The following is a 12,541-nucleotide window of genomic DNA, read 5'->3' as shown; positions in this document are numbered from 1 at the left end:
GGGTTCTCATCCCTAGTATATATATAAAGTTAACTTTGCTCTCTCCTGGTGCTGCCACATCAGCCACTCCCTTAATTTAATAAGCCCAATTTTTTGATATAACCCACTAAACTATTCCTATTCTTTTGTTTCATATTTCTTTAAAAGCTCAATCCATTAATAATACATGTTTTATATGCTGTAGAAATAAACCTTCTCCATGAAGCTCCACTCCGCCGTCCGCCGGTATGCAACCTGAAACGTCTCTCCCCTTCTTTATTCTTTCATCTCGGAACACCTAAAGGATATCTCTGAAATTAATCTTTTAGCTTAAGAAAAAACAGTAAGGTTCACCAATATAATTATCATCCTCTAAGAATACAAACGATTGGGGGGAAAAAAAGTCCACCACCATGACAACAAAAACAAAACATACAAGATCAACATATTGAAGAAAATTTCCACAAACAATCTCAAAAACAGGTTTAAAAGTATTAGGACCACCAGGACATAGACATATGCAAAGAGGTCTTTAGCTTCAGGGACACCTAAATTATAAAAATTGTTGGCTTCGAAAAACAGGACTACTTAAAATTCAAAAGAAAAAACAACTCAAACAAAAAAAAAGACAAACACTTATAGGGGATCAGGGAAACACAACTAAAATTCTATTAACATTAATCACCAGAATTGACAAAACCATCACCAAATAGAAGAAAATGTAAGTGATACATACACCGTTAGTTGAAGGAAAAGATGCTGAAATTCGAGTTCCAGATTTTGTTCACATTAGACTTAAACTGAATGACTTACTAAACCGGCCACAAAAATATACACCCCAAAATGATTTTTTAAAAAGCATAATAGAAGCAAAAATTAAATTTTACAACACACCATTCACATCCAATCGAAAACCACACTATAGGGCCAACCGAAACAAAACTTAAAACTTAGATCTCAAAAACAATGCATAAATTAAATAGAAAATGAAAGGAAGAAAACAATTTATAAAAAAAAAAACAGATTTGCACACCAATTAACACTTAATTGGAACGAAAACATGAGGGGAGAACTAATTACCTCCTACAGATGCGAAGCAAAGAGAAAAACACCCAAATACACCCAAAAAAAAATTGTGCATCAATGAAAGGGATGGATGAAGAAGGATTACAAGCATCAAAAAAATAGTTTCAAAACTCTTACTGTCCTGTAGATCGAAAAAATGAAAAAAAACCCAATGGCTTACAGAAAATAAAGACCCAATGGGCCAACACAATTTTAAGGCTTACAGAAAATAAGGCATAACGGCAGAAACACAAGGGGCATTCTCAAAATGCCCCTTTTTCCATATCTCTTTTTAAAAATACCCCTTCATGTTGACCATTTTTAAAACTACCCCTTTTTATATACAAAATGACCAAATTACCCTTTTTGAGTGACAGCAAGAATGTACAGTCATCAAAATCGAAAATATTTTCCCGCCAAAAAAATTTCCCGCCAAAATTTTTTTTCCCGCCAAAATCGAAAATTTTTCCCGAAAATATTATTTTTTCCCGCCAAAAAAAAAATTTTCCCGCCAAAAATATTGAAATTTATACCTTTTAAAAACCTTGTAAATGCTTTTAAAAAACTTTTAAAAGCGTTTACAAGGTTTTTAAAAGGTTTTTAAACACATTGTAAACGCTTTTAAAAACCTTGTAAATGTTTTTAAAAAGCTTGTAAATGCTTTAAAAGGTTTTTAAACACCTTGTAAACGCTTTTAAAAACTTTTTAAAAGCATTTAAAAGGTGTTTAAAAACCTTTTAAAAATTTTATAAAAACTTTTACAAGGTTTTTAAAAACATTGTAAAAGGGTTTAGAAGGTGTTTAAAAACCTTTTAAAAATCCTTTTAAAAACCATTTGAAAACTTTTTAAAAACCTTTTAAAAACCTTTTAAAACCTTTTAAAAACCTTTTAAAAATCTTGTAAAAGCGTTTATAAGTTGTTTAAAAAACCTTTTAAAAATCTTTAAAAAATCTTGTAAAAGCCTTTACAAGGTGTTTATAAGGCTTTTATAAGGTAGAAACCTTATAAAACCTTTTAAAAACCTTGTAAATTTTTTTTGGCGGGAAAAATTTTGGCGGGAAAATTTTTTTTTTCGAAATTTTTTATCAAAAGTTTTTTGACAAAAAAATTTTTGGCGGGAAAATTTTTTTGAAAAATTTTTGGCGGGAAAATATGTCGGAAATTTTTTGGCGGGAAAATTTTGTTTTTCTTTTTATTGAATAAAATAATTTTCATCTAAGGGTAAAATGGTCATTAAAAATTAAAAGAGGGCATAAATAAAAATGGCCAGAAAAGAGGGTATTTTTGAAAAAGGGTATAACAAAAGGGGCATTTTTAACAAATTCTCGAAATACAATAAGAAATAAAAAACAATGAAAACAGAATTGTAATTAACTGAGATTTGTAAACATTTTTAATCAAAACCACTAACCTATCACTACAAACACAAAATTAATGACAAAAAACTACTCGCACAGGTTACTAATTAAATAATAAAATAATTAAAAGATTATCTACAACCACATATAATAATACCAAATAACAATTAATGACAAAAAACTACTCGCACAGGTTACTAATTAAATAATAAAATAATTAAAAGATTATCTACAACCACATATAATAATACCAAATAACAATCCAACGACAAAATGGAAAATAATTTTAACTAAGCACATCGATAAAATAATTAAAAGATTATCGATGCTGACGTAACCCTCATCGATCCGTAAGTTTCTTTCACCAAATTCTTAAAAACATCATTTTTTTTTATATTTTCCTTCGTTTTGGTCTTAAAGCTTAAAACTTGTGTTGAGATTAGGAAGGAGTATTTTGAGATTACATGGGCAAGTTTGAGATCAATGGTGGAGCCTAAGTTTGCTGAAAGAACAGTTATTAACCACAAGACTTACTTGAAACATGGCCGTGTTGTAACTTCTCCGGCGATCAATATCACTGATGGTGATGTTATGACTGAAGATGGATCTGTGATTGGTTATGATTATCTTGTGATTGCTACAGGCCACACTGACTTGTTCCCTAAAACTAGACAAGAGAAGCTGTCACATTACCAAGCTGGTATGACTCTTCTTAATCCTCACATTTGTGATTTCTGTTGGTATTGAGATTGTGAGTGATGATGATATCCTCACATTTGTGATTTATGTCTATTTGGTTGCAGAATATGAAAATATCAAATCTTCTGGATCAGTTCTGATTGTTGGTGGAGGTCCATCTGGTGTGGAGCTAGCTGCCGAGATCGCTGTTGATTTCCCGGAGAAGAAGGTCACTCTGGTACACAAAGGACCAAGGTTGCTTGAATTTGTTGGACAAAAAGCTGCTGACAAAGCATCTGACTGGTTAGAATCAAAGAAAGTGGAAGTGATATTGAACCAATCTGTGGATTTGAGTTCAGCTTCAGACGGAAACAAAATGTACCGGACTTCAGGAGGAGAAACTATACACGCTGATTGTCATTTTCTCTGTGTTGGGAAACCTTTGTCTTCACAATGGCTCAATAAAACTGTTTTGGAAGACAGCTTGGATGGTAAAGGCAGGGTCATGGTTGATGAGTACTTGCGGATTAGGGGTCGAAGCAATGTATTTGCGATTGGAGATATCACTAATATCCCGGTAAGTACAGTTTTTACATAGTATTTTCTGGGGTTAGAGTCTTGTTTTGATTATATGATTCTTAATTACAGGAGATGAAACAAGGATATATAGCAGAGACTCATGCTAATGTGGTTGTGAAGAACATAAAGGTAATGATGATGTCGGGTGGGAAAAAGAAGAAGATGTCAACTTACAAGCCCGGTTCAGAGATGGCTATTGTATCTTTAGGAAGAAAAGACTCGGTGGCTCAGTTTCCGTTTGTGACAGTTGTTGGTTGCCTCCCCGGGTTGATCAAGTCGAAGGATCTGTTTGTGGGGAAGACGAGGAAGTCAAGAGGGCTAAATCCTAAACTTGTACAAGGTTGAGGTCTTTAGTGTGTTTCAGCTTTTGTGCAATATGTAATCTTGTTTGTGTTTTTGTGTTCATCTCATTGTTTCAGTGTGGAGTGAGTGTGTGTGGTTTGCTTATGATCTTTATGTAAATAAAATAAATTGGTTGAGTTCCAAATTTCACTTGCAATCCAAAAAATGTTCTTCCCCAGATTATCTAAACCGGAAAAATAAACCGAAAAAAATCAAATTAAAACCGGAAATCAAACGTAAACCAGAACAAACCATTTTACAGTACAGCTCAAAACCTTTTGCCGTTCAGTGTTCTGTTTTTTTAGGTTGGATCGGAGATCGCCGGAGGGAGAAGCGTACACCGGCGACTTCAATCATCACCGTAAAACGCCTTGAAGAACGTAAAATTTCAAGGATCTAAGAGAACGTTTACTTGTATGAGTCAAGGTTTTTCAGAAGATAACGATATGTCTCGTGGTTCAGAGAACACTGATGATGAACCACCGAAATGTATGTACTTCGTTCCTCTAAGTGTTTCCTTTGTCTTTTTAGGATCTGTAATAAGCTTAAAGATGCATTGAATCACTCAAATCTCTTTTTAATTAGTCTGTTTTGTTAGGTTAACTTGATTAGGATTAGTAATTGCATATACTGTGATCTTGGAGCTGTTGAACTTGTTGCTTCTTCTATGGCACTTCAGGATAACAATTTGGGGTTATTGAATTCTGATTATGTAGGGTTGAGTTTCCGGTCACTGCTCGTATTCTCCATGTTTTTGCGAGTCTTCTTGATTGTTTATGGAGAATGGCAAGATGCTAACATGGAGGTCCGGTACACTGATGTTGATTACATTGTTTTTTCTGATGCTGCGTCGTTGATGGCATCTGGTGAATCTCCTTACAAGAGAACCACATACCGTTACTCGCCTTTGCTCGCCCTTCTTCTGACTCCTAATTCCTTCTTTCATCGGTCATTTGGAAAGTTTCTCTTCTCAGCTTCTGGTATGCAAATTTCTTAAGAGTTATCTCATCCTTCTTTTGTAGAAAGTTTCAACCTTTTTTGTTCAATTGATTAATTTTTGATGATTTGTTCTTAAGTCGTTCTGAATTTAATTTTCATGTTTCAGATTTGTTGGTAGGCTGGTTTATCCATACTATTCTGAAAGAACGTAAGGTGCCTGAGAAGATATGTACGTATTCTGTAATGGTTTGGCTTTTCAATCCGTTTACATTCACTATTGGAACCAGAGGGAACTGTGAACCCATCGTTTGTGCCATGGTATTATGGATCATCATCTCTCTTATGCGAGGTAGACACTTACTTCGAGACTAGTACAACTCAAGTGAATGTTTTCTCTGTAGAGTTTTACTAAGCTTGCTGCTTTTATGCTTTGATACCCTGAATTGAGTTCCATGAACTAGTTTATATCAATGCAATTCAGATGTGTGTATCTTTCACATTAGGTGGTTATAACAAGACTTTTAAAAAGTAGAAGAAATGTACTGGATGTGGTTGACATGCTGCAAAAGAGAAGTGTTGCAAAATAGGGTTTATTTACCTTCTTACAAGTTCATGCATAAGGTCTTCTTTATGAACTGTTTAAGACAGAGAGTAACAGATTAAGGAATGTTGAGTATTTGGGAAGTGGTTTGGGGACTTCTTTTAGGCTTCTGTGGTTTTGGTTTGCTATTGTTCTTGTGTTCATTTCTTCACAGAGATAGATACAAATGGCACAATAACAACTATATGTTATGTTGTGTAGGTAATTTGTCACAAGCTGCACTTTGGTACGGGCTTGTTGTGCATTTCAGGGTATATCCTATTATCTATGCTTTACCGATCATCTTAGTTCTCGATTCCCAAGTATTTAGATCTGGTCAAAAGCCGCCTCTTGAGGATTGGAATACCGGTCAGGCCAAGACACCTACCAGCAACACAGAGAAAAAAACATTCCTTTTCAGTCTCTTCACTGCCTTGAAAAGTTTATTTTCCAGGGAGAGAATCATGTTTGCTTTGGTATCCGGGGGAGTTTTTCTAGCTTGCAATGCTGTTTCTTTTTATTTCTATGGACACGAGTTCTTGCACGAGGCTCTCTTATATCACCTGACTCGTACAGATCCAAGGCACAACTTCTCCATCTACTTTTATCACATATATCTTCACTATGAGCGCCAGTTTTCAGCTTTGGAGAAGCTTATCTCGTTCTTACCTCAGTTTACAGTACAGTTTGCTCTAGTCTCCTGCTTCTGGCAGGATCTAGTGTTCTGCATCTTTCTCCAAACCGTTGCATTTGTGGCTTTCAATAAGGTATATAATGCATGACTCTATTTTGTCCATAGTGTGCTATAAAACGTTCTCGTTTCGATTCCATTTGTCTTCTAGGTGATAACCGCACAATACTTTGTGTGGTTCTATTGCCTGCTACCCTTGATTCTACCATGGAGCCGTATGAAGCTGAAATGGGAAGGCTTGTTATGCATCATTCTCTGGATTGGAGCTCAGACACATTGGCTTTTATGGGGATACATGCTCGAGTTCAAGGGCCTTAACGTCTTCTTACAGCTTTGGGTTGCGGGTTTGCTATTTCTTGCTGCAAACACTTTTGTCCTCGTCAAAATCATACAGCGCCATCGATTCTCACCTCTCTTCAGACGATATGAATCCTCCCCACCAAAGCATGTTAAGAAACTTCACTGAGACTAATCAAAAGGCGTTTACACCTTCTTGGTCATTACCATCTACTAAGACCTTAATGATTCATGCTTTTTTTTTGTTTCAGAATGTATTCTTAAGGTTCTTTAGGATTTTCTCAAGAATAGTTTATTGAGGAATTGAAATGGCAATCTATATCAAACCCATTTTTTAAGGGTTTGCTCACGTCATAGCATAATCTAACGGTTTAGATAAAAGAAAATTGATCTTACGGTTGAAAATAGTTTTTTCTTCTCACCCCTTCGCAGCAAGGATTGCGTCCACACGTTCACACTGCTTCGTTCAAGCATCACACTCCTTCGAAGTGTTCTTTAGTCTCCATATAATTTGCCGCTTTCAATTTCATGGTTCTCCTCTTTGAGTTTTACTGTTGGTCGATAATTGAGTTTTAGAGTCACAACGATTTTAAGTCCTGACGTTTTGGTTTGTGTCGTTTCATCCAAGAGTCACAAGTACAAATAGACACAACTCATTATGATGTATTAGTGTCTGTTTGTTTTCAATATACCACAGTGTTGTCGTTGATGTAAATAACAAGTTCCAGTTAATTAGAGTTTATTTCTCATTTCTTGTCTTCTCTAAAAGAGAAGAAACAAACGTCTCTTAGTCTGTTACAAATTTCAGGTGAATCCTAAATGTGTCGACCTTTCGGTTTTCTTATTTTTCGATTTTGTGGGAAAAGCTCAATGATTTAGATTAGATTATTTTAAAGTTTTGATTTTTTTTCTCCTTTTGATGTTGATTTTGTAACACTTTCTGCTAGTTTCTTCACTCGGGATTGGATTGATTTTGAATGTAATTTAGCTTGGTCATTGTAAATTAACTTGATGACTCTATTTTGATAGTATTGTTACTTACTTACTTGTATTGTTTGTCTCCCATTTTCCAGTGAATATGCTTTTGACAAGAACATACAAAGTCTTGGGAAGATCCTCTTTAGAGTGGTTTCTTGTGTGATCTGCAATGATGTAAGAGGCCATTCCCATGGCGACAACCTCTTGTGGAGGAACCCCAACAGAGAGTGGGGATTACGTTATGACTTTGGATCAAATTCCACGGTGGAGTGATGTTGAGAAGAGGCCATCTTTGGAGGGTGAAACAGAAGAACCAGCAAATTCTAATCCATGTAACGCAAAATCCGTTTGCTTCTTCTTTTGAAGCAGGAAGTAGTGGGAATGGGATGGTCTCTAAGTTTCCTGTTGATCACGAGATTAAACTCCATATATGTGAAGTTCTGTTATCTAGGAGTCTCCATAAGCTTTTATATCGAACAAAAATTTTAGCTGCAAAACTGAGAAATAGTCAATCAGAGGTAATAGAAAACAGAAGGAATCAAACGAGCAATAGAAGGTGGCTCTGGTTACACCATTTCAGCTGTACATTATCAATTCAAAGCAGACAAAGTAAAAAAGTTGCAGCAGAACATCAATACAAGAATCTGTCCAAAAAAACTCACAGTAATTTCAGAACCCTGATTAAAGAAAATGCAATCCCTTCATTATACCTCTGATTCAAACTAATCTTCAAATTGGATTATTGCTATGTATATAAGCTTCTAACATGTATATTTCAGTACCTAGAATTGCACAAGCTGGCAACAACTAACCACTCGATACATAAGTTCTCACACTTAATGTAAATGCAGATTCTAGAACAACTCGCTGTGAGGAACAAGTCGTTGTGCCGAACAGAGCGTTGTGCCAATCAGGAAGCTGCATCAGATCACAGACGCCCGAGTTGCTGACATGGATGTGTGAGCTGACGTGGAAAGACGTGAATGGATGTGATGATGCGTCAAGGAAGGCTGTTGACGTGGTCTTGAAGATAGAGACAAGATTGTACTTGGAGATATGGAAAATATTCTCTGCGATAAATAAGGAAAGGATAAGCTTGAGGAGCAAGCAGTTTCCGTTTGTCTGGAGATATGAAGAATATTCTCCGCAACAGTTAAGGAAAGGATAAGGCTGAGAAACAAGCAGTTTCCTTATCCCGTGATACTTGGAGATTCGCCTTCTAGGGTTTCTCAAATCGTGTATATATATTCTAGGAGTAGGCCACGAGCCAATTTGAGCACTCTAGAATATTGATACAGTTGTAAACTTCGAAGCCATGAAAATAAGGCTTAGAAGGGGTGTTCCCAGTTCTCTGTGACGTTAATCAGGGTGGTGATTAAGTGCGCAGAGAATTGTTTTTTCTTTCTCTTAGATCTACTCTGGTGAGAGTTTAGATAGAAAAGAGAGAGGGTGAGTTTTAATCTCTCAGCTAAAAAGAGAGAGGGTGAGTTTATTCTCTTAGATCTACACAGGTGTGTGTTTAGATAGAAAAGAGAAGAGGGGTCAGATTCATTCTTAGTCGGGTTCAATCCTATTGGGTAGAATAGGTTGAGTAAGGGCCGAGACAAAATTGTATCCTTGTAAAAGATAAATTTTGTTAATAAGATTGAATAGAAAAGCGTTGGCTTGGCGCGTTCCAAGTGTGAATCAGTGTGTTGTGCTTCTCTATACCCTTACAATTGGTATCAGAGCAGACGCCTGATAAAAGAATTGTGTATCTTTTCAACAGGTGAGATCTTGAGACGAGGTATGGAGAATCCACAACAGTTCGTTGATGAGAACAATCCGCTGAAGCTTGATGTTGAGTATTATGATGATTGGAAAGCACAAATCAGACAGATGATTCAGAGTCGTGATATGGAAGCCTGTTCGCTGTTAAAGATGGATGGTCACTTCCAACACTTACGAACATGAGAGGAGAAACTGTAGTAAAGCCCTGTAAGCTATGGACGGCTGAGGAGAAGTTAAAGGGAAAACAGAACGCTGAAGCATTATCTACTATTTTCAGCTGCTTGCCTATGGATCTGTTCGCGATGGTACAAGAGTGTATGTCGGCGAAAGAAGCTTGGGATATTTTGGAAGCCTTCGTTGAGGAAACCAGAAGGGTGAAGAAGGAAAAATCTGATGTCTCACTATCCTGTCATTTCAACAGTCAACTAAGCTCGCCGTGTGAGGAAGGTGTAGTGCTGAAGAAGGTATATAAGGATAAGAGGTTTGTCAAGGAATTTCTCAGAAGCTTATCACATGGATATCTTTCTCACAAATCTGATGGTAAAGGTGCCTTAAGTTCTGATGAACAAAAGGTTGATCAATGTGTGAAATTAGTTCAGAAAGATGAACTGCATATGAGAAAGAATGATCAGAAGGCTGAGGAATCATTCACTTTGAAGACTGTAGAAACTCAGACGTCTGTTCAAGGTAATGAGGAAGTGCTGAGCAAGAAGCAGTTTAGAAGGCTGAAGAGTGTACAACGTCAGTGTCAATCTTCATCATCCAGATCTGGTGCAGAGAAAGAATCTCAGAGTTCTGACTATCAAGGTTATGGACACTTCCAATCAGAATGTTCTGCACTTGAAGGAAGAAGCGTGTTGAAGTTTTACAACCGTTAAGGCTGTGGTCATTCGATATTTTGTCTGACATGGAGTGATCTTGGTTCAGCCCAAGAAGATGATGAGAATCAGGAGTCTGTTTTGAAACCTAAGGATGATGTGGCTGGCTTATCTGTTGAGAAATAAGTCATCGCTCTGTCTAAAGATCTGATTCTGCAAAAGAAGGAGAATTATGGTCTGGTGTCTGAGAAAGAAGAGCTGCTTTGTAGAGTCTCCACTCTTGAGAAATTGTTGTCTGAGGAAAAGTCATTTCGTCTTTGTTGAGACAACGCCTTGAGGATTAGCTAAGGAATAACAAGAAGATGAGTAAAGGAGCAAAAGATCTGCACAGAGGGCTGATTACTCACGAGGGTACTATAATTGCAAAATATGGCATAAGGAACCATAGAGGTGAGGCTGTCAAACGGGTGTCTCAGTTCAACTTGCAGAAGACTAAACAGATGACTGTTATGAACAACCTGAGAGGGAAACTGTGTCATTGTCCAGTAGAAGTTCCACAAGGTTGGAAGAAGAGGACAATATTAGAAGTTAGGGTAAGACTGTGAAGTGTCGAAGATCTGAACAAAAGAACATGTCGCTGTTAGTATGCAAGTCAGAGCCTCCACAAAGCTGTCTGCTTTGAGTGTCTGGATTGTACTATACCACTCACGCATCTGAAGGAGTGTCACAAAATGTTCGAAGATACATGCGAGTAAACTTCAAGAAGAGTGACATGAACCGTTATGTTTTGCACATTGTTCATGGTCAACAGATTGTTGTATTGAAGAACTATGGTTGTTCAGGGTACATGACTGTGAATCATGGAAGGCTATACGACTTTGAAGAAGGCTCAGCTGACAAGGTCACTTTTGGGGATGAAGTTGTAGGTTCAATCAGGGGCAGAGGTGTATCTCGAGGTAAAGACCAGCCCACTATGGAATCTGTCTACCTTGTCGATGGTCTAAAAGTCAATCTGATTAGCATCAGTCAGTTGTGTGACGAAGGTTTAGCTGTTACATTCACCAAGGAAAGATGTCAGGTGGTTGATGAGCGCGACAATATTTGAGTCCAAGGTCAGTGCTCTGATAATAGCTATTATATTTCGAAGTTGTCAAATCCACAAACAAAAAAGTTCAATCAGCAAAGTTCTATGATGTCTAGAGACATGATCTGAGAAGGAGTGTATTAACTAGCTGTTTGTCAAGTGTAAGTTGTAGCACTCAGAAAACTGTGAGAATCACTTCCATCAAGAAGCTGCTGGAAGGATTCAGGAGGGCAGAGTTGTTGTTTCTGCTGCTATTACACAGAGTTGTTCAGATGCAGTTAGTGGCGTTGCATGTCAGAGCTTTGCCAATGGAGTTAAGTTGAAACATGGGTGAAGCTACAAAGGTTGTACTAGGTCTGTAGATGCTATTGCAGGTCAGTGCTTGGCTGATGAATTCATTGTGCTGAAGGAACTTTGTTGTTTATGGGTGACGATTGTGGAAAACAGAAGATGGACAAGTTGGAAAAGTTGTGGAGCACAAGGCCCGATTGGTCGTACAAAGCTCTAAGGAGAGTTCGCTAGACAAAACACATTCACTTCATCACGAGATGATGAAATATTCATATACTAATGCAAGTATGCCAAAGGTTTGATCAGTGCATATGAGTTACAGAGAAGTGGAGATGAAGCCACATCCATGATCGTAAAGTATCACACATGCGAGCTGCTAAAAGGATTGTCAAGTATTTTAAAGGCACATCCAACATAGGGTTGGTGTTGACGAAAGGAGCTAGCAGAAACCTGAAGAGATCTCGCTCTTTGAGTCATTGTGAAGGATCCTGTGGCTGTTGCCTTCTGAGAACAAATCTGATCTTCTGCTACGCTCAGAAGCTTGTCAAGGTACCTCGTTCAATTTTTAAATATGAGGTTAATGCCTTGGGAACTTGTTTTCATCACCTGATGAAAATCAAACAATTGAGAACAGCGTACGGTACATTCTTAGACCTTGCATCAATGTTGTGTGATAATTGTTTGTTTGTTAATATTGTTGTAGATCATGTGTCACATACTAGAATTACAATTATAAGATCCTGAATATTAGTTTATTCATAGGGTAGTTGTGGAGAAACTGATAAGTAATAGAACATCAGAGTATTGATTTGCGAATTGCTGATTTGTTTACAAAACCCTTGGACTTGGATCAACACATGATTCTGAGAAATGTCATTGGTGTTTGTGGGATCTAATATGTTATGTGAGTTGTGTTGATCAGATACAGGGACATGCATCAGAACAGGCCATGGAATTCCTAGAATGTATAAAAGAGCAACACTCTGTCTAAACGAAGAATCAGTGGAAAACAGCTGCCTGTCATGCCAATTCATATGGGGATCTCGTAAAACGTTGTCGTGAAGAAGGAGGTCAAAGAGCTGAGGAGTGGC

General features: G+C 37.2%; 2 protein-coding genes across 2 annotated transcripts; both read left to right on the top strand.

The window, feature by feature from the left end:
* Positions 1-2,691: 2,691 nt before the first annotated feature.
* LOC104770536 (uncharacterized) lies at positions 2,692-4,147 on the top strand. The gene is made up of 4 exons (XM_010494974.3): positions 2,692-2,753; positions 2,847-3,103; positions 3,207-3,658; positions 3,730-4,147. The coding sequence occupies exons 2-4, from the start codon at positions 2,887-2,889 to the stop codon at positions 4,003-4,005; spliced, it is 945 nt and encodes a 314-aa protein (XP_010493276.2). The 5' UTR covers positions 2,692-2,753; positions 2,847-2,886; the 3' UTR covers positions 4,006-4,147.
* Positions 4,148-4,248: 101 nt separating this feature from the next.
* LOC104770534 (GPI mannosyltransferase 1) lies at positions 4,249-6,863 on the top strand. The gene is made up of 5 exons (XM_010494973.3): positions 4,249-4,491; positions 4,719-4,982; positions 5,108-5,290; positions 5,744-6,288; positions 6,364-6,863. Exons 1-5 carry the CDS (start codon positions 4,419-4,421, stop codon positions 6,676-6,678), a joined length of 1,380 nt encoding a protein of 459 aa, XP_010493275.1. The 5' UTR covers positions 4,249-4,418; the 3' UTR covers positions 6,679-6,863.
* The last annotated feature ends 5,678 nt before the right edge of the window (positions 6,864-12,541 follow it).

This window comes from Camelina sativa, chromosome 20 (assembly GCF_030686135.1).
Source record: "Camelina sativa cultivar CO46 ecotype springtype chromosome 20, ASM3068613v1".
In the NCBI taxonomy this organism is placed as follows: Eukaryota; Viridiplantae; Streptophyta; class Magnoliopsida; order Brassicales; family Brassicaceae; genus Camelina; species Camelina sativa.
This window is presented reverse-complemented; position numbering and strand designations above follow the sequence as displayed.